Source organism: Protomyctophum parallelum (genome assembly GCF_964188405.1).
Source record: "Protomyctophum parallelum genome assembly, chromosome: 11".
Lineage (NCBI taxonomy): Eukaryota > Metazoa > Chordata > Actinopteri > Myctophiformes > Myctophidae > Protomyctophum > Protomyctophum parallelum.
The window spans coordinates 22,579,842-22,607,769 of NC_139707.1; the positions used below are offsets into that span (position 1 = coordinate 22,579,842).

General features: G+C 41.0%; 1 protein-coding gene across 3 annotated transcripts; it reads left to right on the forward strand.

Moving 5' to 3' along the window:
- Positions 1 to 3,889: 3,889 nt before the first annotated feature.
- On the forward strand, positions 3,890 to 27,928 carry xirp2b (xin actin binding repeat containing 2b). 3 transcript variants are annotated; one of them, XM_083777152.1, is made up of 9 exons: positions 3,890 to 4,022; positions 7,912 to 8,075; positions 9,796 to 9,924; positions 12,482 to 12,571; positions 13,100 to 13,157; positions 13,251 to 13,336; positions 14,393 to 24,479; positions 25,304 to 25,437; positions 25,605 to 27,928. In XM_083777152.1, the coding sequence occupies exons 2-8, from the start codon at positions 8,019 to 8,021 to the stop codon at positions 25,396 to 25,398; spliced, it is 10,602 nt and encodes a 3,533-aa protein (XP_083633278.1). In that variant the 5' UTR covers positions 3,890 to 4,022; positions 7,912 to 8,018; the 3' UTR covers positions 25,399 to 25,437; positions 25,605 to 27,928. The 3 variants fall into 3 exon arrangements, with proteins under 3 accessions (XP_083633278.1, XP_083633279.1, XP_083633280.1); XM_083777153.1 differs by having other exon boundaries at positions 25,307 to 25,437; XM_083777154.1 differs by lacking the exon at positions 3,890 to 4,022 and having other exon boundaries at positions 7,979 to 8,103.

Genomic DNA, 27,928 nt, shown 5'->3' on the forward strand with positions numbered 1-27,928 from the left:
GGAAAGATTGGTAGTCATTTAAGAAATCTTTCCAAAATCTTGTCAAAACTCTTAGCGTATGGGAGGCTTTAGACAGTATAGTGACCGACCGTTGTTAAATCTCTACTATTAACTATTTTATCCTGCATAATTATATATCCATTAGAACAGGAATGAACTCGCTGACAAGGGACATGTGGTTAAGCCATGCAAATTAGAAGGAAAGTGGATTAGTTAGACCAGTTCGGCTGCTACACACGAATACTCATTATTTGGTTAGTTATACATGCAGGTCCATTTAGTAAATTTTTACACTCCCAGTTAGTTTTTATGTGCACAGGTCTTTCATAGCGATTGGTGAATAACTATATGGTAAATTATTGTATGAACAATAAGTAGATGCCAAAGCTCCAGCAAATGAGAATCCTGTGAGCAAAGTTTTATTTTAAAATGTGACAAAAAATAAATGCATAAATGCATAAATAAATGAATCTTTGTGATGCATTGCCCCGTCACCACTTTAGGGCTTGATATACGTTACTGCACGCAGTGATGCACAATAAAAATGGCCGATATACAAGCTCACAACATGCGCAGCAGAGACCTTGATTTAGCCTACACTTAGTTCCCTTCGTTTATAGATATGGCAGAAAATCATATTCAAAATTTCTCAACATGCAGAGGTGCGCAACACAGAATAAATCCATCTTAATGGAATCTGCCTGTGATCTGGCTTATTCTCATGTACACCGCAGTGCTGTCTCCCAATGGTCCCCATGCTCTAGAGCTTACTGAAGTGGGCTACAACAAGCCTCTTCTAGCATACCCATTTGATTGTCCGACAAATAACAAGCTTTTCATTTGCTATCCAATTACGATACCTACTGTATAAGCCAACCTGCCAACTAGACATCGAACACATGGTTGAGATACGTATCAGAATAAAGTGTATAACACAAGCAAGGATCTAGAAGTGGGAAGCAAGCACTGTCAGAAGAAGTCATAATTATTGTACATTATAAATTGGCTTTACTCTTTGCCAATTTCATGCTAGTGATTACAGTGGTAAACTTCTGTGTGATGAGCAATAGAGGGGAACTATTCCATTCTAATGAATGCTTAGTGAACATTAGCATTCATTTTGCAACAACAGCAGATGCTGATGTATTAAACAAATAAATGTTTTTGCCTGCTTGAATCTAAATTGCAGTCATAATAAACCATTGCAGTGGAAAACAATGCTTGATGCATATTTTTGATACATTCATAACTTGCCAAGCAACATCATATTACTGTGTAATTTCTGCAATTATTCTATCTTGAAATTAATTAACGATAATCGGATTTCAGATGTGAAATGATCAATATATAATTTACTGCATTCCTCTGTTACTTAACCACTTATCTTAGGCCCCCGGTTTACTGTTTTATGCTTCTACAAAACAAATCTCTTTGACGAAAATAGAAGATACACAAGCTCACATTTTTGCCGAATGTTGCCCCAGAATAATGTCTCTGGTGTTCATGTGGTCGATGTACAAAGGCTGTCTGGGATAAATATGATGTTCTGTGACATCAAACATCATTTATAAATGTGGCACGTTTGCTTCTTTTCAAATCTCCATAGAAAGTTCAAGCTCTGTTGGTTGCCTATTTTCTGTGCATCTTGAGGGCATGTGCTGTACTGTTTTCTCCTGTACACTGTTAATGATAAATTCTCTTTTTTTAAAACCCATAACAAGATACATTACATCACGACTGCCAAGCTCAGTATACCACTGCCCTGAGTTAGAACTACAGTGAGGGTCCAGTGCCTTGCTCAAGCGCAGTTCAACAGTACTTATTTCCAGAGACAGGATTTTGTAGCTTTATAAACTTACACTTGACAATGTGCTCTCCACTAGCATGCACTACCCCTAATGTCCAGTCCTGCTGTATAGCCCAGTAAAGCTGTCTATTCTACTACCAATTCACATTTACTGTAGCATGTCTCTTTGGGGGAATACAAAGAAGGTTCTGGCTGTTCGTGCTGTCACTGACATAGTTAGCTCATTATTCCTCCCGGCCTGAGACTGGTATTTTCTCCATGTTGTGGCATGCATGGCATGTGTCCACTGATATGGAAAGTCTCTAAATGTCTGATGGAAGTCACTTCTCATCTCCTGTGCAGCCATTACATCACGTCTGACAGTTATTGGTGTGTGTGTGTGTGTGTGTGTGTGTGTGTGTGTGTGTGTGTGTGTGTCTGTGTCTGTGTCTGTGTCTGTGTGTCCTGTCTGTCTGTCTGTGCGTGCATCACATCTGACAGTTCTTGGTGTGTGTGTGTGTGTGTGTGTGTGTGTGTGTGTGTGCGTGCGTGCGTGCGTGCGTGCGTGCGTGCGTGCGTGCGTGCGTGCGTGCGTGCGTGCGTCCTTGTGTCAGCTCCTTTCCCCCTGTTTCCATGAATTTGCTCATCGGTGAATCTCAGAGGACGGCACATGAGGCGGGGAGGTGTGTTTGTTTCATTCACATCCAATTTTTGCTGCCTGAGATTCAACAGAAATCCCTTTGGTCTTTTCTGCCTACTCACTGCTCTTCAGACTAAATGTCTGGACAGCTAAATCCAAAATACTAATTTGCCTCTTGAGTGTAATTAATGCTTTTATGGTGTGTACGGAATTGATATGTTTTATATCTGTGGTCAAAATACAGTCTATAAGTGATTAGGATCTCTCTGTGTTTCAGATCTCTGTCTGGAGATCTGACTGAGAGCCTGCCATCGTGCAACCTCCAGCTTTTCACCCGAGGAGAAAAACTGAATTAATTTATATTTTATCCGAAATGAGTTAATAGCACAGGCAGACTCTTCACATACTAGAGCATGTCTGAAATATATATCAGTGCTGAAATAAATGCTTAAACATGTAGCTAGGTGTAATGTTAGAGTCCACAGAAGTGAACCTTTCAAGCCTGTTTTTTCAACTCGTTGTTTTCTGCAAGACATTACTCTATAAGACACATCCCCAAAAGTAAACTGGTGGGTCAAACTGAACAACCAATATGTCAATTTGAAGCTATGATTCCCTGCTTTCATATGACATGAAAAAACGAAAATTCAAAAAAATCCAATTGCAGTCCCTCAGTCAAATTTGGCCACCAATGGTGATGAGAATGTGACGGCGTGGCCCTTTAACACGGGGCAACCTATAGAATGGCGGGTGTGAGTTTCACATTGCTGCAGACAGGTTTGTGCGCGACCACAGCATTCACGTCTGCTCTCCACACATTGGCCAAGATTCCAGAAGACGCCAGAGTCAGGCTGGCGCCATGACCTCCAACTAGGCCAAACAGCATGAGCTAGCTTCACTCCGTCCAGACTTCATAAACTAGGTGTCTTCTTCTAGTATAGCCCTACCACCCGTCCGCCCCATACAGACACACTCCTCAGCACATAGCATTACATCACTGACCCCATTTTAAACCCGCTTGAAATGATATGACATGGGGGACTTTACTGGCAGTCAAATCTACTGTAATGCTCTGATTTGCTCGGTTTTCTGTGTCACACTACAGTACCTGGAGTATTTTAGACATGCTGTATGGTGGGGATCCTTGAAGTTGTAAATGTGTATGATTTGGGGTTTCCTGACAGACCAGAGCAGCTGCTGGTGACAGGAGCCCACTGTGAACTCCAATGGAATCTGTGATGATGAAACTGGGTTGATCTGATTTATTCGTGCACCGGGCCGCCGGTGGAGAAGAGACGCAGGAAGTATTTTCATGTAGGTTTTCAGGGGACTTGACATGGAAGGCACGAAGGCCTCACTCTCTAAAAAAAGCCACCCCCCCCCCCTCCCTGCAGCCCATCTTTTACAAGTGGGCGGGGGATCTAAAATAAAATCAGCTGTCACCATCTGCCTGTCGGACAGAGGTGAAAACATACTGCTGGAGCTGGACTCTAACACTGAGTGGGATTTGCTTTTTGCTTAGGGGTGCAGTGGCCATCCTGTGGGATTCTAACTGTTGAGTTCACGTTTTTTATACTTTTGTTACCAACTTACCTGGTAAGCGATGCACTTCTGGCCTAAGCATGAGCTTTTGTGTTGTGAATTCATTTGTGTCTGTACGTTTGTGTACATTACAGCTGGTTTGGAATTTGGGTTTACCAGAATATGTGAATTGTAATATGTATTTTATTGTGTATATGAGTAGAATATATAATTTGCATTAATATTCCATTTGGTATTTATAGACCTTATTACTAGTAAATAAGAATCGTGTTTGGCAATGGTTTCAGAAGAGGTCATTATTGTGCATAATGCATGGGCCAAATTTAAATATTCAGAACTGAAGATAAATGTCATCGCTAAAATAATACCTTATTTATTATAAAATAACTGCTTCTATAAACATAAAGAATATATAACATTAAATATTAAATAACTTTCCCTGAGCTATTGGATTTCATCTGGTCATAAATAATAGATCTGAGCTCTGTAGCATCTACTGTAGCAGCCATGTTTACCATGTGACCATGAATCAAAATAGGTGAAATGTACACCTGTAGTAATGTGGTGTTGGCCAATGAAAACAAGCATATAGGGGAAAAAGATTAAGTAGCTACACACACATCTCAATAAAGAATATCAAAATGATAGAGTCCACATGAAGTATTGCATAAGAGCTACGAGTGTGTTACTACTTTTATATGTGGCGTGGAATATATGAAATATATAATATAGTGATAATAAATAATTATTCTTCTCAACAAAGAATGGAAACGTTCCAATGTCAATATATAGGATATTCTAGATTGTTTTAAAACAGAATCTTGCCAAAACCGAGAGCCTTGACCTCCCACATTTTCTCCAATGTTTCAAAAAAAAGTAATATGACTCTTCCTGGCAAGTTTAAAATAGGCTTGATTTATTTTTGCACGTACTTGGCGCCATGATTACTTTGCTTTCTTGTTATGTGAGCTCTCAGCCCAACCTAACGTGTCACTAGATAGCCCAAGACTGTTGACACATTGGCCTCAAATTGTCCTATCCAAAACGTTTACAATGTATGCCCCTAGACTTATGCTTTCACAGCACAACAGGCTTAAAGTTTGTACATTATACTGTATTAAGGATTTGTAAATTTAGTGTAGGTAAAAAAAATCTTATTTTGGGGGGCTAGCTATGCTTGTCCATCATCCATCTCAACAGTGTGATATAGGTTTACACTAACATACCTCCCATTCCTCCTAGGCTAAAATAGATGGCCAGAGAGGGCCTTGCTCTAAAGAAGAGCTGACTCTGTGATCCAATGACAAACCAACAGAATTGTGCAATAATTTTTTCAATTTACAATTACAATTTACAATTTAGCATTTAGCATTTAGTCTTATCCACAGCAGCCCTACAGTATAGGACATGTATAATAAGTTATATGTTTATAATATCCTGTTGAATCATGTTCAAGTTCTACGTCATGCATCACAGCCTAGCGGCGTAACTACAATGTGTTTACAAAAAAGTACAACTCCAATGATCAGCATCATTTTGCTATTTGGAATAAACTTCAACTCGATTTGATGATAAAATCTAAATCTGTAGCAATATAAATAATTAAATGTCCCATGAAAAATAGTTTTTAAGACGTTATTGAAAATAGCACCGGTTTATACTTTTGAGTTTACATTTATCAGATCTCCTTTTTACTATGACTAGAATAATTGATAAGAAATATTTCCTTGTGTGCTTTCAGTCTTAATTAAAATGGTCCCCTGAACGTCTTTATACTCCGAAATAGGATTTTATGTGATTAAATCTGTGCTTTGCGGCAATAACTCATATTTTAGAAATTACTGACAGTATTCTTCATAATACATTCAACATAATAAAGTTGTTTGAACTTAAACTAATCATGTCTCACACAGGCAGCAGACCTTGATTTAGCCTACACTTAGTTCCCTTCGTCTATAGATATGGCAGAAAATCATATTCTAAATTTCTCAAACATACAATAATTACATTTTAATTAACCCCCTACTTTTATACTGTAGAAGCCCAGAGCTGAGGTGTGAATAATACTAGACAGTAATTCCTGTCTCAGCAAACAGACAAATGTATTAATTCAGTGGTTCTCAAAGTGGAGTCCGGGGACGCCCAGGGGTCCTTGAGGGAGTTCCAGGGGGTCCCCAGCTATATGATAGTTTGGAACCCTGAGAGTGCATTTGGAACGGGTCCATTTGGTTCCATTTGTACATCATTTCCATTTGTACACTCACTCATTTTGAAATATAAATTGGGATCCCATAGATAGAAATGCCATTAAATGGGGGGGTCCGTAGCCCAATGCATGTCAAACTGGGGGTCCTTGAAATTAAAATGGTTGCAAATCACTGTTAGAACCATACATGGGGGTCCCTGGCATATGTTTTCAAATGGGCGTCCGCGGGCCAATTAGTGTCAATTTGGGGGTCCTTGACATGAAAATGTTTGGGAACCACTGCATTAATTACTGTCACTGTCGTTGTCTGAACAGTTGGAGGTTTCATGACATCCTTCACTCTTTTTATATTTATTTTTTAGTGGCAAAGTGTGCAAACAACAACATGTAGTCAGGCTGAACATCCCACACAACAACAAGGCAATACACTGCTGAATATTTCTACTTCACATTTCACTCTCAGTCACAAGTCTTCAGAATGTCAAATATATTAACCTCTTAAACCCTTCTTCAGTTGACCAGCATCTCCCAGGGGTCTATACTAGGTCCCCTCCTTTTCCCCCTCTACACCAAATATATTTTAGAGCGGTCCTCTAATCTGTAAAAAACTGTTATTATGCAATTATGTTTTTCTAATACATTTGAAACATAAAAATATTTATGACTATATGGTATTACTATAGTCAGCAATATCTTTTATTTAGCTATAGATACTTTATTTTTCTGAAGGTTGCAATTATTTATTCTGCAATCTTCCGACTTTTTGCACTATCCTGATAATTCTATTGTACTATGCACCTTGGTGAATTGTGGAACATGTGGAACATGTGGTTAACATGGTCCTTTGAGTACCATAATTGAGCAGTTGAGTCTATTAACAGTCTAAGTCCATCATTTATTCTGACCCCTCTCTGAATAGGCCTAGCTGTCCTGACCCCTTATCCATCATTTATACATTATGGATCATAACTATGGACTTACTGTAGACTGTTATTCGTCTCAACTGCTCAATTGAAGACGCAAACAAAACAGGTCCAATACTACAAAGGAGCTGGTTCTGAAACTATTGTCTGAACTAGCACTGTTGCTTATACAAAAGCCATCATCAAAAAAAGTAGTGTAGCCTGAGTGCCTTATTCAGGAAAAAACACCTGCAGGTGTTCTCTGAGGGATATCCACTTCACAGGCTTGCTTCTGTAGTCAAGTGATTATATTTCCAAGTTAGGAGCCCACTCTAAATCTTTCTGCACTTTCAGTGAACCGCAGCCTTTTAAGTTAATCAACATAGCGGTGAAATGATCCCTTTCGTTGGCTATGTTTAAGAATATAATTTGAACCTTATTTAGGTGCTGTAAAGCAGTACTTAATTTGTTTTGTATGTGGCTTTGTATTACAAATGACTGCATGGTGCACACCAGTGGTGGACGAATTACGCGAAAGTAGCAATACCTCAATGTAGAAATATGTTTTACTCAAGAATTTGACTTGAGTAAGTACAAAACCAAAAACCAAGCAAGGAGGTATGCAGAATGGTCCATTTCACAGTTGTAAACTAAGTGCAGACACACACACACACACACACACACACACACACACACACACACACACACACACACACACACACACACACACACACACACACACACACACACACACACACACACACGTCTAAGAAATCTGTCACCAAAGACAATGTAATGCACAGACTGACCAGTGGCTTGGCTGTTTCTACTCCAGCTGCTGGCAGCGCAGGTTTATAACCAGGGCAGGACATCCTGAAAGACTTCACCCAGAGGAACCGGATTCACTCTGAGAACTCAGAGATCATCTCACAGGTCAACACCATGGCCATGTACCAGGCAGCGGTCGCCAAGCGAGAGGACAACGCCTTCTCCAGCGGGGTACAAAGTTACCTTCAGCATGGACAATGTAACACACTATTTTACTGCATGGCTACAGTATAGGGGTGGTGGTGGTTTAGCAAAAATAGAATACGCACATAACTTAGAGAACCCAGCATGGAAAGTGACATCAGAAAAAGAAGAATGGACCCGCACACTCCAATATCATTTATTGACAACGTTTCGAGCCACGGCTCTTAATTCATCTGGTCAAACTCTGGTGGTTTAGGCCACTGTTTCCCAAACAGTGAGTCTCAGGACCTATATGTGGGTCCTGACACGAATATCTAATTTCTGTTTTGGGTCACAGGCTAAAATGTTTGGGAATCACTGGTTTAGGCTCCAACTACAGCAGCTATGACAATAACTCTTGGGTAGTTCTTTGAGTAACACCACTTATTTTAGTCAACCTCATTTTTGGTTTTAGTCCAAACAACTTGTAAAACGTGGTCAGAATGGTGTCATCCAGTTACAAACATTAACATTTAGTTATACTGTTGGCTTTATTTCCAATTAATTGTAGGCTAGTACATAAATAATAGTGAAATAAATGACCAAATATGTGACACATCACATTAAATGAAATTGCATTCACTGTAGATTTAGTGGCTAAATGAGGTTATTGGTTGACATCATGTCTAATAGACTAAAGTAGTCTTATATTAACACATTTAAAGGGAAACCAACATTAACAAAAAACTAGATTAATGCTGCAGTGGTGTAGGTTTCATAATGACACATTAGGTCATTATTGACCTTCTAGATACAACCAAACTATGGAGAACCAACAGATTTCCACACCTTTTGACCTCATTAGTCCTTTGTAGGAATAGTAAACTGGAGTATGTAGGTCAAGGCTGTACTGTATACTATATACTGTACATTATAACTGTATATTAAGTATGGACTGATGCTATGCAGAGAGCTGGCTCTGAGCTAATTTTACTCTGTAGGAAAACATTTGTTCTACAAATACAAAAGAGACTGACATTCCCCTTTTTGTAGTATTGGTTTCACCTTTGCATCTCTACTGTATATGATTTGTGGCTTGTTGAGGTCTTACTGTCCTGCCTTGACATTTGTTTGAGTAGAACTAACCTGACCTTGAGAATGGATTTATCTTTCGCTTGGATTGTTTGTTTTCGCCGCGCACACTCAGACTTCCCTTCGCAGAGCATCCTATGTTGCACGGTAGCTGTCATGTAATGCATGGCATTGCCCTCATTGCAGACGGTTCCGTCATGCGTTATTAGAGGAGGCTGATGACAGTGGGCCAGTGGGGGTGATGTGGCCCTGTCGATGTATAGATAGATATAGGGGAAACTTGAGACCCCTTTCTCACTGGGCAGAATCTAAACTGAGCTGCTGTAAACAGGAAATACAACGGGGACCCCTCATGCCTCCTTCAGGACATCTCTGATCTCCATGACTCATGACTCATGGCTGACTAATCTGAACTCTGCATGCTGGCATTTGTCTGGACAACCGCCTGTTACAAAGCACTCCAAAAGGTAGTTTACTAACAACCGTTTTGCTGTGTCTTAACAAAGTGCTGTTTGGATTTGTATAAGGAATACAGAATGAGTGTGGGAGAAAAAGGAGCAGAGCATTAGTTGGGTTATATTTCTTTGAGGGAAGCCTGCAGTGTACCAGGCACAATAGCCCCTATTAGGGCCACGTGGAAGTGGAGGTGGCTAATGACATTTCCCTGCTTCATTAGGTCATGGAGGAATCGGAGGCCTGTTCCCTGCCTGGGGGACTTGCCAGTGTGAGGAAACAATTTGAGAGCCAGGAAACTGCAACATCACACAATGTAACCCAGTTCCATTTCCAACAAAGAACTGTGCAGGTACTGCAATTTAAACGCAATGCGTAAGCATGAGAGAGAGAGCCCTTCGTTCAGAATCAGGATCAATTTATCGTCACATCACAGGTTTACGGGTGTCAAGAAGTGGGCGAAATTCATTGTTGTGCAAGCGACATAATTTTGGTTATTTTCAGGAAGAGAAAAGAAAAGAAGAGAGGGGGGAGAGCAAAATCAAAGATATCTACATACTGTATATACACATAGCATAATCCAGCTGGTACAGTATGAGTTTACACATAAAGGTTCATGAACATAACAACAGCATGTACCGGTACATTCAATTAGACATTAAGGTCGGAAAGAGTATCAGCGCATTGTACATGAGATTAAGGTGTATCAGTTCCTTGTCAGATTCATCAAGGTCCACAAGGGGGGTAACTTTCACAGGTACAATCCACATGGTAGGTCTACAAGGTCAGCCTGGTGACAGGCTCACATAGAGCGCTAACTTTCACAGATCAAATCCACATGGTAGGTCCCTGACCTGAGGAAAGGTCCAGTCCAAGGGCAGCCATGGTGACAGGCGGTGGTCAATAGTAACAGGTTCATAAACCTGGTGGTGTTGCCCTTGATACTATGGTAGGCCTCCTTGTCTGGCCACGGTCGTTATAGGGCTCTCAGTCTGAACAGTGTGTCTAGGGATGACACACTGAGCTTGAGCTTTGACTATAGAGCGTCGCAGTCCCTCCCCCTTTCAGAACGACGAGTGGCCCAGGAAATGAAATGCAATGCATTTCTCCCATAGGATTTTCTTTAAGTATTTATTTAAAGACGGTTACGCCGCGGACAAAGCCAACTCGGATCGTGACAAATCATGACAATGAACACAATATTTTGGGCCGATCAAATCATTAGAAAGAAGAAAATAAAGGCAGGAGACAACACTATTTGTTTTGTTTTTCTTCTTATAAATTATTTGATCTGCCCAAAACATTGTGTTCATTGTCATGATTTGTCACGATCCGAGTTGGCTTTGTCCGCGGCATAACCGTCTTTAAATAAATACTTAAAGAAAATCCTATGGGAGAAATGCATTGCATTTCATTTCCTGGGCCACTCGTCGTTCTGAAAGGGGGAGGGACTGCGACGCTCTATACACACCTCTTGTACACTTTCTGGAGGGAGGGAATATTACATCCACATAGACCACATATTCACACGGCGGCCATGTTGAAAATTTTCATTAAAAAAACAGGGTGGCAACGGGGTGTCATTTCATTAACTTGATGGCAAGATGGCCGCTGTGTGAATATAGTCTATTATGCCCTTGGCTGGACGCACTACCTGCTGTAGGTGTTCTGAAATCGCATGGTATATTTAATCTGATGGTAGCTGGATTTAATACTGTCTGCTCTCCGTCCTTTGTACCACTGTATTCCCGCTTACTTCAGACGCAGGAGAGCTTGAGTCAAGGTATTCAGGCAACGGGCACACATTTGGGTCAAATACTGCATGACTGGTAGAGAGGTTTTTGCACCAATTACCAGTATTACAGTCTTCGCAAAGCTCACCGGGTTTAAGTGACAGATATTACATCTAACATCTAGTGTTATTGCTATTGTTAGACGGCACTGAAGGAGACTACATCATCTGGACCATGTGCCAAAGCCCCAGGGTTCTTCACACAGCCTCATGGATTAATTGCCTCAGTTCAGTACACAGGTGCCTATAGCAAGACAATGGAAAACATGTGTTTGTCTCTTCAACTGTGGTAGTTACGTTGAATGGTCAACATGGAACATGATAGACTTAATCCTCCATGGTCTCAAATCCTGATCTTTTCTCTGTCTATGGTTAGTGTAATTTGAAACTGTCAGCTTCTGTATCTAATCAAACATCTTCTTTGCAGTTTGCACTGCGTTCTGTAGGTATATTCATTCATGGTTCAATGTTAAAGATTACTTGATTTGTCTCGGACATACCTTCTTAGATATACTTTAAATTCATGTAATTAGGTGTGGGATATTTGTTGTAGTACATTTGCAAATAGAATTATCATCCTATTAGGAGCAGTGACTGCGTTTATTACTATAGGGCAGTAAAATAACAGACATAAGTGCATTCAAGTACATGTAACACAACCCTCCATAAATTGTACATTCCTTAGATGAGTTTTGAAGATTCACTGATAGAGAGATGAAAGCGTTTTATAGGTGTTTGTCTTTGTCTGTATTTAATTGGAACCTTGTGGTGATTATTGTCCTAGCCTGTCTTTTCAAAGAGCATTTCAATGTCAGTCATTTCATGTGTGTTTGTGTGCGTGTGCGTGTGTGCGTGCGTGCGAGCGTGCGCGAGCGTGCCACGAGTGTGCGGAACGCAATGGAAACAAGCCTCAGGGCTTTTTTTAGCATTATTGTAGCAGAACTCTACCTCTATACCTTTTTCAAACGCCTTGTAATGTATTCAATCAATCAGTGCGTTTGTGTGTGTCTGCGTGCAACATGCATGTGCGCGTGCACACATACAGTACACATGCAATCATGCATATACAGTATGCCTGTGTATGTTCGTGTGACAACCTCTGTTTTGTTCTTTACAGCAAGTGTCAAACTCAGAAGTGACAGTGATGAGCAGTACCAGACAAATCCTCCCAGGCAGTCAGCAGTCGAATTTCAACCAGGAAGAGATGGTAGGCTACATAATACACTCTTCTCTCGTCTTCTCCCTTTCATTGTGCATTGTGCTGTATGATAAAACGAATGAGTTGCACAAATGGGCTATATGCACACACGCCATTTTGGACCCAATCCCTACTTCCTTCACAGGTGTTACTGCTGATACTAATGAAGGCTCGATCTGTTCCATTCTGGATAAACAGAGTCAGGGTTGTGCATGTTGGCTCACTGGAAACACTCTGCTACACCAGTGGGTCTCAAAGTGTCCTTGAGTGGGTTCCAAATGGCCCTGTACGGTTGTGTAACACTTTGTACACTCCCCGGAAGTAGGAAGAGTTATTCTGTGTGCATAGAGCCCATTGAGTAAAATATTTTAAATGATTGCGATTAATGATATTCTCTCATTTTTGTAATTCATTCTTTATTTTTAAAAGAAGTTGTTAAAAAATGGCTGTCTGGATGAATTTCTGTTCCAATAAATGTTGTTCTTTATTTAAGTATTTTGTTTCTATTCGTCATTAATCTAACCTGCTCATTCATAGGTGACGTACAATAACAACAGTATGGCCTCCTCTTATGAAAACCACAACAATGAAGCAGGTAGGTTGTTATAAATGTCCTTTGTGATTTAATACCACAATGGTTTTCTTCTTCCATCGCTGAGTCTGTCTACTATTATTTATTGATTTCTAGTTGAGGAGCCCAGGTTTACCACTAAAGAACTGAGGGATCACTTTGAAAAAACCATCGAAGAGGCTGGACCGAGCAAACAGATTAAGGTAGTAATTCACAGATTGTCATTGATAATGTAGTTCTTTTTCAAAAATGTACATTATGTTCTAACTGTAATAGTAGCCTAGTAGTAGAGATATTTGTCCATACTGAACTTGTGAACTCATTAACTTGAATTTCCTCTTTTCTGCTACATTAGTAACTTAATTTGGTTTAATTTGATTTATACCATAACTAGTGGTGGTCTGGTGGATCAATTCTGCAATTTAGAAATACTCTGTTACAAGCAAAAGTCCAGAATTACTTGAGTAAAAGCACAAAGGTATTGTTGGTATGAAAATGTACTTAATGTACCAAACATTTTAAGGACTCATTATGCATAATGTCCCATTTCACAAGTTTTCAATTGTACAAAATCTTTTGAAAATATTAGATCTGTAGATTGGCTATCAAATATGTATATGGCTGAAGTAGGTAACGTATGTTTTGTAATAATGATCAGAATCTGCAATCTGAGTAGAAGTAAAAGTAGCCAACAGAACATTGGAAATACTTTACTACACAGTAAAGTGAAAATACATAAGAATTGTAAAAATAAGTACAGTACATGAGTAAATGTAGCATACTTTGTTCCTTTACACCACTGCACACTTGAACAGAATATTAAAAAGTGCATTTGAACAGTGATTCTCAACTGGGCCGTGATGATATTGCGATCATTGTGATACAGATAAATATGAACTTAAAATATAGTATACATTCATTCCATTTATCCAATCCGGAACACAATCGATTGATTGATCATTAAAATGCACGCTGCCCACCCATCTGACCACAGAAGGTTGAGAACTGGTCTGCTGCATTAGCACATGTAGCGGAAACGCAACAATCCCTCAAGGGGTTCACATATACAGCATTTAATGTTATGAAGAGAAAGCTATTTTTCTGCTTTGGTGTTGAATCTCCTTGATATTTGTATGCTTATTTGAATTCAAATGAATTGGTAATCTAACTGAGTAACGTGAACAATATGCAATTCCACAACATTGCCAAGTACTAAGTGATAATAATTCTCACAAATATAATTTTTATCCTCAAAAAAGATTGGACGAGACATCAATCGAGCTAAGTGGGCCTCGAATGTGACACAAAAAGATGTCGCTAGTGTCACATGCACGGCATCAGCCACCGCCGCAGCAGAAGACCCATCTATGACCGTTGCAGACTATGAGGAGTTTCCACCACCTCCCCCCGAAGACTCTGATGATCTCCCACCACCACCCCCAGACTTACTACAAGTGCCACCAGACAGCCCAGACATCCCCGAGTGCTATTACTCACCTGAGCCACCAGAGCAAGTTTACTCCTCCTCCAAATGCCCAGTCAACAAGGAGGCTTACTTCAAGCAAAGGAATATGTATGAGCTGAAACGCCTATATAAACACATTCACCCTGAGGTGCGCAAGAATATACAGCGTGAGTACTACAGTGATGAGGCTCAGAACGAGAACAACCAGGTGGAGGCCCAAGAATATGTGTATGAGGATGACGGCAGCCTGAGCCCAGACCAAGACTATCTGGAATGGGATGAGATTCTCCAAGGGGAGGTGCAGTCCATGCGCTGGATGTTTGAAAACAAGCCACTGGACGCCATTAAAGACGAAACTGTGGAAGAGGATGCTGATGACAACAATAAAATAACTCAGCAGGAGATAATAGTTGGGAAAGATGTGAGGCGCACAGCTTGGATGTTCGAGACCAAGCCCATGGGTTCACACAACACTGAGTCCACAGAGTACAGAAACAAGTTCAACAAACTGGAAAAAGGAGACGTCCGCGCCGCAGCCTGGCTGTTTGAAACTCAACCAATGGAGTCTCTCAATAAGATGCATGGGGAGGAGGACCTAACAAAAGAGATAGTCTTTACAGAAGAGGATGGAAATGCTACCATTTACATGATCGACAACAAGTACATGGAGAGCCTTGGCCACACTGAGACAATTGACGAGAGCCACCTACTCAGTCTAAGGTCTGTGTTGGAGGAAATCCACAATGAGGTGAAGACAGTCACGAGCACTTTTGACACTCAATTCAAATGTATCCTCATGGGACAGTTGAGCCAGATGCTGGAGATCAAATCTGTGCGCAAAATTGAAACAGAATTGGAGAGTTCCATCGGCTCCCGTTGGCTTTTTGATACCCAACCCCTTGACATGGCCAGCAAACATGCTGGACCTCTGAAAATTGTGTGCAGCCTCTCAATGGAGGACAATAATAAAGGCGACTGGGGCAGATGGCTGTTTGAGATAAAGACTTTGACTTCTCTTGATGAGTGGGAAGGCTCCAGCATTCAAAAAGAGATTGTGGGAGCAGATGTACGTAAGCACTGTTTAGTGTTTGAGACACAGCCAATGGATACTCTAAAGGATGACTTCAATGCCAAATCAGAAAGCATCGAGGACGTTATTGGGGGTAACGTTAGATCTGCAAGACACTTTTTCGAAAGCAGCCCCCAGCTAGCAAGAAAGTCTGGCCCGGAGGTAGGGAAGCTTAAAAAGCCCACACGGAATCAAGAGGACCAAGGAGACGTGAGACATCAAAAATGGCGTTTCGAGAGTCAAGCACTGGAGCACATAAGAGAGGAGAAGAAAGAGGTAATCCGAACTGTGAATGTTGAGGAAGACCTCACGCAGGAGGATGGTTCAAGCTGCAAGGCGGATGTCCGCAAGAACTGCTGGGTGTTTGAGACACAGCCTATGGATACTTTAAAAGATGATGCAAATGCTAGACCCCATTCAAAAGAAGACGTTATTGCAGGCAATGTGAGATCCGCAAGACATTACTTTGAAACAATGCCTGCTGAAGAACTAACAGAACTTGCTGAAGTTGGCAAACTTAAAAAGGCGGTGGCACTCAGTGAAGAAAAGGGTGATGTTAGACACCAGAAGTGGCGTTTCGAGAGTCAAGCACTGGAGCACATAAGAGAGGAGAAGAAAGAGGTCATACGAACTGTAAATGTTGAGGAAGACCTGACACAGGAGGATGGCTCAAGCTGCAGGGCGGATGTCCGCAAGAACTGCTGGGTGTTTGAGACACAGCCTATGGATACTTTAAAAGATGATGCAAATGCTAGACCCCTTTCAAAAGAAGACGTTATTGCAGGCAATGTGAGATCCGCAAGACATTACTTTGAAACAAATCCCACTGAAGAATTGGCAGAACTTGCTGAAGTTGGCAAACTTAAAAAATCAGTGGCACTCAATGAAGAGAAGGGTGATGTTAGACACCAGAAGTGGCGATTTGAAAGTCAGCCTTTGGAGCAAATCAGAGAGGAAAGGAAGGAAATCATTAGAACAATAGACCTGGAAGAAATCGATAAGGTGGATGTCTCAAACTACACGCAAATATTTGAGAGCACAGATTTAAGCAGAAGTGGTGAATCTCAAAAGATTTTTGTAGAGGGTGTGACCTCAGGTTCTGTGAAATCGAACACAGATCTATTTGAATCCACACATTTGTATGCCATGCAAGACAGCTCCGGGCACTTCCATGAAGTGAAGACAGTGCGTCGTGAAGAGGTTATCAAAGGAGATGTGACTACTTGCAAATGGATGTTTGAAACACGGCCAATTGACCAGTTTGATGAGAGTATCTGTAAATACCAAATTATCAAGGGAATATCCAAAGAAGAAATTGAATCTGGTGATGTTAAAACTGCCAAGTGGTTGTTTGAAACACAACCCCTTGATGCAATTAAGTACTTCAGTAATATTGAAGATGAGGAGATTATGGAGACAAACACGAATGTTGACATTGTAAAAGGAGATGTAAAAACTTGTAAGTGGCTATTTGAGACTAAACCTATGGACATTCTGTATGAAAGAGCAGAGTTTAAGAGTGACAATACATCTGAGGAAATGCACAAGGGAGATGTCAAAACCTGCACATGGCTTTTTGAGACACAAGCACTTGATACAATCCGAGATGAGAGAGAAACCATTCTTAAAACATGCACTGTGAATCAAGAGGATGTTAGGGGCAAAGACGTAACGATGGCTCGCTTCCTTTTTGAAACTGAGAATCTTGAGAACATCACTGGTGAGGAAGGAGGTTCCTTTAAGCGAGTCACCGAAATAAACGTCAAGTCCGGAGATGTTTCGAGGATGAAGTACATTTTTGAAAACCAAACCTCTGATATCATGACTTCTACTTCTGAGGAAATTATGCAAAAGCTGAAAATGGTTCAGTCAGAAGATATACTGAAGGGAAATGTGTCAAGTGGCAAGTGGCTATTTGAAAATCAAACTATAGACAGCATACGTGACAGCCAAGAGGAATCTATGAGTGGCCGCACTGTGAATGATGTGCAAGGGGGCAACGTTGACAAAGGACGTTTCATTTTTGAAACATACACCTTGGACAAAATTCAAGAGGTGTCCTCTGAGACAGAGACAGACATGAGAAAAATACAAACAATTGTCCGTGAGGAGGAAGAGAAGGGGGATGTGAGGAACTACACCATGATGTTTGAAACTCAGCCTCTGTATGCCATTAAGGACAAAGAGGGCCATTTCCATGAGGTCACTACTGTCACAAGTGAGGAGGTGATGAGAGGAGATGTGGTCGGATCCCGGTGGTTGTTTGAAACAAAACCTCTTGATTCCATCAGAGACACAGACGAGGTCTATATCATCAGGTCTGTCACACAAGAGGATGTGCAGAAAGGAGATGTCAATTCCACCAAGTGGAAATTTGAAACGCAGCCTCTCGATAGGATTGCAGAGGAAAATAAGGTTTTGATCAAAACGGTTGATGACATTAAAGGGGGAGACGTTACGATGAATAAACATCGCTTTGAGTCAGATGCACTGTCACAGCAGTCTGTTAAAACAGTTAATGTGAGTGAAATTCAGAAAGGTGATGTCAGGACAGCAAAATGGAAATTTGAAACCCAATCAATGGACAAAATAAGAAGTATGAGCTCGGAAAATCTAATTGATACAGTCAAAAAGGAAGAGATGGCAAAGGGAGATGTCAAACAGTCTGTTTGGCTCTTTGAGAGAAATCCTCTTGACCACATAAAAGAGGTGGACGAGGATGACAATAGGACTGTCACTTGTGAGGCGATTCCTAAAGCCGACGTAAAGACAGCAACCTGGCTGTTTGAAACAACGCCAATTGATGACTTCAACGAGACGAGTATGGAGAAGACTGAAATCCTGGGTAAAAGCATCAAAGGAACGCTCGAGGAGCTTCACAGCCAGAAGATGGTGAACTCAAAAGGAATACTCATTGAGGCGGATGAAATCGGTGATGTTAGAATGGCAAAATACCAGTTAATGAATACGCAGGCTCCCGAGATCCAAAGAGAGGAGGCCATCAGGGGGGATCTGCAAAGCATCATGATGAACCTTTTGAACAGACGGGAGACAAATGAGAGGCAGATTGTCATCGATTCGGAAGAGAAGGGAAACATTGTTGAAACAGTACACCACCTGTTCAATCAAGACACCGGATCCAGTGTTGAGAAAGAGGAGATAATACGAGGTGACATTCAGGAAGCTCTAAATAACCTTCTGAAGGAGGATCAGACAGGTAAACACGGAATACTTATACAGGAAGATGAGAAGGGAGATGTACGCATGACAATATATTCTCTGCTGAATAAACAGTCTGTTAAGACTGTTCATTTGGGGAAAGAAGACATCATAAAAGGTGACATAAGGAATGCTCTATACAAACTGTCCAGTACAGACAACCCAGATCAGGAGATCAAGATAAAGGTGGACGACACTGAAAAAGGCAATGTCAGCTTTTATTCCACTTGCATTGAATCTGGCTCTCTTGACTACCTCAAGCAACTTCATTTAGGACCTGATGACACTCCACTTGACAGAACAGAGAAGGAAGAGATTGTTGGAGGTGATATCAAGGGCACCAAACTCATCCTCGGCTCCAATCAGTCTCAAATTGAACGTACAATTGAAGACATTGTCCCTGGTGACGTTCACAACACAGTCAAAGTTTTCATGTCAGAGCCGGCCCTCTCACTTGAAGGTGTACAGAAAGTGGAAATAGTCAAAGGAGATTTAAAAGCTGCTTTGAGTTCACTGTCTGAGTCTGTGAATCAGACCGTTGTTGTAGACAAAGAGGAGGTGGTAAAAGGCAATATACCAAAAACTATGCGGTGCCTGGAGAGAGCGCAAAGGCGGTACAAGGACATGGAGAAACCAGATATCATACGGGGCAATATTAAAGGGGCTCTGAGATCCCTCGAGAATTCATCAACTTCTAAAGTTGAATCGGTTGTTGAGGATTTTGTTCCTGGAGATGTAAAAGCCACCCTGAAATCTTTGGAGCAGGCAACACAAGCTGTGAAGGAGATTGAGAAGGAAGAAATCATAAGGGGCAACATTCACACAACGATGCAGTGTTTACATGATGCTTCCAATGAATGGAGGACATGCCAGCAGGAGATAGATGTGCAGGGAGATGTCAGAGGTACAATTCAACTCTTACTGGACACTCCATCGTCACCGAGAATGCAAAGAAGAGAAAGCCTTGAGGACGATGAAGTGAGAAAGGGTGATGTCAAGATGTCAATTAAGTCATTATACGAGACACAGTCTCAATCCCAGCTGGAAAAAGAGGAGGTGCTAAAGGGCGATGTTAAAGGCACTATTAAATCGCTGCTGGAGACAGCACAGCGTGAAGCTTCTAAAGTAAAACCCTCATACAGGAGAGTTAGAGTGAAACAGAGCCCCCCGGTTAAAAACCTTAATGTCGATGCACAAAGAAACATACAAAAGATAAGAACTGCCAATGTAGTCAAAGCATCACAAGAGGATCACTCCCAATCCACTGAAACCCAAGTTGAGTCCACACAATCTCATTCAATGCGACAGTCTTCCCACCACACGACAACCGTGGTAGAACATAAAACCATTACCCAGAACCATGGCATTAAAACATTAAACACTCAATTCCGCAATCTGAATTCCAATCCCAGGGGAATGATACAATTGGACAAAACCAAAGTGAATACTAGAGATGTTTACATCCCAAAACCAAAAGTGTCAGAGTCAGATTTGCCTCTCCCTCCCCCTCCTCCACCTGTGGCAGATATTGACCTCCCACCTCCTCCCACTCCACCTCCTCCTCAACAATCTGTTGATTCTGAACTTGATCACCTCCCCCCTCCACCGCCACCACTTGCTGGTGAGCAGGACTTCCTGCCACCCCCTCCTTCTCAACAAGAGCTGGACAATATGCCAACACAGATGATCAACCCATCACCAGGGAAAGCTACAAAATTGACTGTCAAAAAGGTGAAAGCAACCGCTTTGCATCCAGTTCCAAAGCTGGACCATAAAGTGGAATTCAGTAAAAATCAGCAGGTGACATCAGAAACCAGCATGACCACCTGCAGCAAATCTATGGTGGAAATAAGCAGAACTGAATCTCCAACAATGAAACGTTCATCAAAAACTGTGCCATATGAAATGCCCCCACTGTCAGAGTCACCACGACCACTGAAGAAAGTTTACATACCAGTAAGATTCACACCCCCACCCTCCCCACCTCCTTCCATGAGAGGGAAATCTAGTAGATTTAATACTCCATTAATAAAAGCAGAAGAAAAGTACCGGACGCTGGCTACTCCATCCCCCACTTTCACGCATGACTCAGTCACAACTGCTCTAGAAATGCTTTCCAATGAAAGCATTGAGCAGCCGAAGAAGACAGATTACCCTGAGGAGAAAGTTGAATATTCCTTGACCATGGTTCACTCAGATCTGCTAACATCTGATATGACCAAACATGTGAAAATCACAGATGCTACCCAAAGCAATAATGTAACCACCACTATAAAAGAGAAAAACATGACAGATTCTACCATTATGTCTTCAACAAAACAGCAAATTATCTCAAATCAGACTTCTGAGGTTGCCTGTGTTCAAAAGAGTTCGTCCATTTCAACTGTTACAAATCAGGCCATTGCGTCCACTTCGCAGCAAATAGTTTCTGTCTCTAAACAGTCTGTTCAATCTTCCATTACTGAAAACGTTCAGACATCTATCAGTGATGAAAGGACAGAAAGTATTGCAACTGAAACTAAGAAAGAATTCAAGAATCTGAGCACAAAGACCAACAAGTCTCAGAATAAGATGATAAAAGAAAAGGTTAGTTCATCAGATAATATGCTTCCTCAGACAGTAAAAACAGAAACACTCATTGCTGAAGTGAATGTAAAATCATGCAAATCACAGCAATCTGAGGACAAGAAGAAAAAGGCTAATAAAGAATCAGAAGCACCCAATTATAATCAGGATTCACACAAAGAGAACACAATCACAGAAAAAAGTGTAAAGGAACATAAATCACAACGGCCTGATGACAAAAAGAAGACAGATGCCATTGGCCATGAAGAAGAGTCACTTAAAGCAGCAGAGGCTGTGGTCAATGGAAATGGAAAAACAGGCAAATCAACCCAAAAGACAAAAAAGAATGGTAAGCTAGAAAAACAAGTGGAGACAAAGGAAACCCAGAAGGCTGATAAAATGGAGAGGGAAGATGTGGAGAAACTAAAGGAGGAAGTGAAGAAAACGTCTGAGGTGAAAGTGAACACTGAGCATAAGGAAGTGCAAAAGAAAGTAGAGAGTGAGCTAAAGGAAGAGATTCAGAAAGTCATTGACAGCCAACCAGCAACTCAAACCCCTACAAAAAAGAAAAAGAAGTCCAAAAAGTCTAAAGGCGGGGCACAGTCAGGTCAAGGTAAAGATTCATCCACCGAATCCAAACCACTTATTTCTGAAAAATCCCTCCAATGCCAAGAAACAGTCACCGAAAAATCCCTCCAAAGCCAAGAAACAGTCACTGTTGTCCAAACGCATCACAGTGTGAAAGAAGAGCACATTCAAGTCCGTAAGGAAATTCTTACAGAAAGTATGGCTCATCAGAATGAACAGCAGAGGAAGAAGGAAGACATAGCTCATGAGAAGAACATAGAGAAACCAACGGATGAAATCTGTTGGTTTCCGGAAATGACAGATGAGTCAGAACAAAAAGGAATTGTTAAATCTACAACAGAGACCACATATGATTCTCAGAGGCAACAAGCTGAAGCTTTAATGACTCATATCATACAGCTAAGGAATGTTTCAGGAAAGACTGATCTTAATGTTGTGAAGACTCTGTTCAATTCAATTCCAGAATGGCTCATCGGTCCAGACGAAAAATGCGAATTGGAAGGTTCTGCAGTTGATAGCAATGTAGAGAAACTTGAAGAAATTATTTCATATGTGAGGAAACTAGTAGAGACTAAACTCATGTGTCTAGAAGGAAACAACACAATTGAAAAGCATGAATCCGAACTCACATCTGAAAAGGTTTCAAGTGGGGCACAGAGAATATCTAAAATCAGTATTGGTTATTCAAAAGTTGAGAGCCAAACAAAGAAAACAACCTCACTAGAAGGTCAAAAACAAGAGGCAACTCAAGGTAAATCCACGGACCTCAGAGCTCCCTCACCATCACTGAGGATGCGCCCTCCCTCGCCAACCTTCATCACCATCGAATCCACGCGAAGAACCGAATCTCCTCAGAGAGTGACCCCATCGCCTACGTTGTGGCACAGGCCTGCCACCCCCCCAACCCCTCCTCCACGCAGGTGTGACACCCCAACCTCACGGATCACCCGCATCACGCCGTCTCCCACTTTTGACCGGGCAGAAAACCTGGCGCGACTGAAGGACACTACAGCAAAGCTCTCACGTGGCGTGACCCCACCGCCCATCCTCCCACCCCAGCAAATCCCAGAAAAGAAGTCGGAGATTGTGGAACCCCCTGCATCATTCCATCGTCAAATCAAAATCGAGGCCTCAGCTGTGGATGCCACAGAAAGCTTGGACATGAACTCATCAGTACAGGAGAACAGGGAGCACTCTGGAGAGGGCGAAAAAGTTGACATCCAAATTATTCCAGAATGTTCGGGTGCAGATGTGAATGAGGCACAAAAGCCAGCCGAGCCACCTGCAGAGATCAAAATGTCACTCTCTCAGAAAGACCAGGACACTGTGGAAGCTTCAGATATATCACAGTCATCAGTAAAAGACAAGAAAGTGTTTTTTGAAGAAGCTCACAAAGCCGAGCTCAATAACACCTATGAGAGAAAGGATCTCATTGATATCCATGAATGCTTCGGCTCAGATATGGAGGAGAATATAGAGCTCTTTTCAGCGGGTGAAAAGGATGACATAAATCCTGCGGACAGGCAAAATATTCCAGAATTCTCGGGTGCAGATGTGAATGAGGTACAAACAGCATCTGTAAAAGACAAGAAAGTGTTTTTTGAAGAGGCTCGCAAAGCCGAGCTCAATAAGACCTATGTGAGAAAGGATCCCATTGATATTCCTGAACGTTTGGGCTCAGACATGGAGGAGTCTGACAAAGAGGAAGAAAAGGAGGAGCTTCCCAAAGTGGACTTGTCTGGTCTGCTTAATAAATTTGAATCACACGAAGAGAAAGTCTACATCAGGAAGGAACCAATTGCGCTTGTGGAGCGACTTGAGAGTGACAGAGATATCAGCGAGGCCTACAAAGAAACAGTTTTGGAACCTGAGCCGGAAGTGCCAAGTTTTGACATCTACGGCGTTAAAAATGTTTATGTTTTTGAACTGGGAGAGCAAAGCTCTTCTCTCAGAGAGGAGACAAACATACAGGAGGGTCCTGTATCAATCCTGAGTGACAAAACAGCAGTCAGTTCAAAACAGGAGGCCAAGAAGAGTTCACGGCAGAGCACACCGCTCCCTCCACAGAAAGTTTTGGAAGAAGTTTTGTCAGCAGAACCCTCAGGCTTCTCTGAAACTAAGTCAATCACAGAGCATTTTGCAAATGTAGATGAATTTGGCAACAATGACGTTGGGACAAGGACCACCACCACTGTTTTCGAGCACTCCGAGAGCATCTCAGACCCATGTGCCACTTTTTCCTATGCTGACGCTGTCAAAAAAGCCAAAAAAGCAGCCAAGCGAACAGAAACATATGACGAGGCCTCTACAGAGGAACTATTGAGGAATTTCCACAAAACATGGACAGAGAGTGAGAGTGTTTTCAAGAGCCTGGGCTACAGCGTCTCTGAGGAAAGAATGTCTACTGTCACTTCACATGAGACAAAGACCACATTATCTGGTAAAGAGAAGTGCATCTTGATCAAAACCAATACCAAAATAGATTCTAACAGCTTGGGCGTGATGGCTTAAATTATTAACCAATCTGCATTTGCTTCATGTCATTTTTTTTCTTTTTTGCGTAAAAAAGTTATAATTATTTTATAGACCTGTCATTTCTTTGAACTAACATAAAAGCTACAGCACCTTAACCAGGTCTACAAGTGACTGCTGTGTATAATATAATACTGTATATTGTGTGTGTGTGTGTGTGTGTGTGTGTGTGTGTGTGTGTATATATCGTTATCGTTATCGAGGTATGAACATGCACAATATCAGTATAACAAAAAGGCAACGGTATCACGATATGATATATCATCAATGTAATATTGAGTTGTTATTATGCAGTATTTTGAATAATGTTTTGTTTTCAATGTTGCAACACTTAAAATATAGAATATGACATTTTAACAGTAATATCGTATATCATATCGATATCATCATATCGCGATATTTGGCATAAACACTGAGATATTTTGTCCATATCGTGCAGCCCTAGTTCATACGTGTGTGTGCACGCTCGCTTGAGAGACTGTTCACACATTTTCTCGTCATGCTTAACTCAATAGTTGTGTGTATATTTCTTTTAGATAGGCCTACTAATGCAATTGTAACCCTAAAACCTCAAAGCTGGTTTTGATTGCACCTTAGTTTCTTTACTTTGCATTGTGAGACCACTAAAAGGCTGTTCTGCTCTGTGAATTAGTTTTTTATAATAATAATATCTGTATTGCCATTAAGTTTGGTAATACAGTGACTAAGTTTAAACATTCCATCTTTTCCCAGCAGATTCGAGTTCCGAAATCGGAGCTTTGCACTGTCTGTCGGAGGAGGGTCTATCCGATGGATGCTCTCATATTGGACAGAAAGAAGTACCATAAAAACTGTTTCTGCTGTGAGCACTGCAGTAGTAAATTAAGGTAAACATGCCATTCTCATTCAGTGACACTGTCCAGACCAGTTAATGCTTCTGTAATTACATGTCCATCTATTAGTTTGCTAATAACTGTATCAAAGAGAGGCTGCTGTTTTCTGACGTCCATGTTTTCCAACTTCAGGTGAAAAATGTTTTTCTTTTTTCTTTCAGCGTTGGCAACTACGTCTTTCTCCATGGACAGTTGTACTGTCTACCCCATCACAAACAACTTCTCAAGTCCAAAGGGAACTATGACAATGGCCTTAGACCTCCCAAAGAAACTGGTGGACCTATACCTTCGAATGAGCAACTTGAATGGAGATATTCAGTGAGCAGCATACACTCAGTAGTCGACAGGGACAAAACAAATAATCTTGATAAAGAATTCATGAAATCGCTTGACGGATCCAAACCAAATGCCAATAAAATATCTGTGGTCTGGCCACCACATGGGGACCCCCCAAAGAAACCCTTTAAACTGGAGGAGGATATTACACTAACCAAACCTCAATGGCCACCCTCAGAGTCAGACACATCCCCTAAGTCACCCATACACCAGCATAGAAAAGCGGTTCCCAGAAGTGATCTTTGAAAGGGAACAATCCAAATGCATGCTATTTTTAACCACATGAACCCTAGCATCTCTAGACTCTGGGCATGTCATAATTGCCGACATTCTGCGAAAGAAGGCTAACACTTAGCAAAAAGAGCTGATAAACAAGCTCACTCACAAATGCGATCCGACACGTTGTGAGCTTGTAGATCAGCTATTTCTGTGTAGACGGCAAAAAGGATGGGCCAAGTACAAACCCCTGGTGGTTCCCCCTGGTCAATGATGTATAGAGTTTAAGTGGTTAAAAGGGCGACAATGAACAGTACCATAAAATATGTGCATAAGAACCATCCTGCAGAGGAATTATGGCTATGTTCAGACTTTTGGCGTATCCGGATTCCGGATAATGATCTGATTCCGGATGGAATCAGATCATTATCAAGTTCGATTTTTGTGACTCAAATTTGAACCACATTCCTAGGTAGTTTGAAATGACATTCATATCTGATCAGGGCCGGTCCTGAGCAATCTGGCGCCCCAAGCAGGATTTCTAAAGATGTGTCTCAGTCTGACCACTCGGACACCTACGCTTGGTTTATATTTTGTCGTACGACGTGTCACTTGTCAAACATAGCCAATCTAAAAGGTTTTTGGCAAGTGACACCGTCATACGACAGAGTGTTAAGTTAAGCATTACTCACAACTGTGTTGTTACGGTGTTCCCAAAGCAATCAATGCAGATAATTTGACAATGTCCGAACCCTGAAGACACAAATCCCATTTGATCACTTGCAAATAACAATTTGGACTGTCTATGCTACAGATCGGATTTCAGAAACAAATTGGACTTACCTGGGGTCTGAACAAAAGCCAGAGAGTGTCTGTTTGAACGATATCGAGATAAGTGATATAAAAGGGAACATGAAAAGTAGGGAAGTAGTGTGTGGGAAAGAGAAAAATCGTGTGTATATACTGTACATGTGAACAGCGTTTGAAAAGAAATTGTAAAGAAAGTGCTAGAGGGCTAGAGAGCAGAAGAAACAGAGAGTGTATAATGTTATGTTGTGAACTGACATCCTGAAACCTTTTTCCGTTCTATCAATGTGGTTTAGTTTAAATAATATTTATAATCTCTTTACCAGATTCAGTTATGTTCATATACTAATTCATATTTTGGAGCATTTAGAAAATGAAGAAAACAATTCATATTAAACTCAACATAATGATTTAAGAAAGAATGACAGTTTTTGCTTTTCCCACAAGTCTCATGTAGGCCTATTTGCTATAGGTTTTGACAAGTCGTCAGAAGGGGAATGGGTCTAGCACAAGTTGGGATGGAAAATTAATATTTATCAGAACTGTGACAAATATCATTTGAAAATATTTATTGGGCTTGAACTGTGGATCCTCAAAACATTAATATCATTGAAACTGTCAACCACTGTCAACCGCAGAAAGTGAATGGTAATTGCAAGTTCTATTTGACCCAGGTCTGTTTTTTGTCCCTTTGCTTAATTCCAGTTCGAGTCAATTTGTTGTGCAGTTGATTCAATTTGTTGTTGCTGTAGTCAGTTCATGGAGGGAGTCATTTTAATCTGCAATAATTTCATTTTTTTCTGGGCTTTTTTTCCATTCAACATTTTTACATTTTTCCTATTTCTAGCACCTGGTGTGCAGCCTAGTAAAAAATGATCTTGGAAATATTTTATTTATAATATATATACAGTATATACTATATCCAATGAATTGGTTGGTATTAACCATGTTTGTTTTGGAAATTTGTATCCTATTTTAAACGGCAAATATTTTTCAATGAACATTTATTTTTTAGATTAGCCTATTATACCTTGCTTTATACAAGAAAATCCTGATTCTGTCATGTTGTCAGGCTGGTTCACTTTCTTTATTGCTGATCCAAGGGCAATAAAATATTGATTTGAAA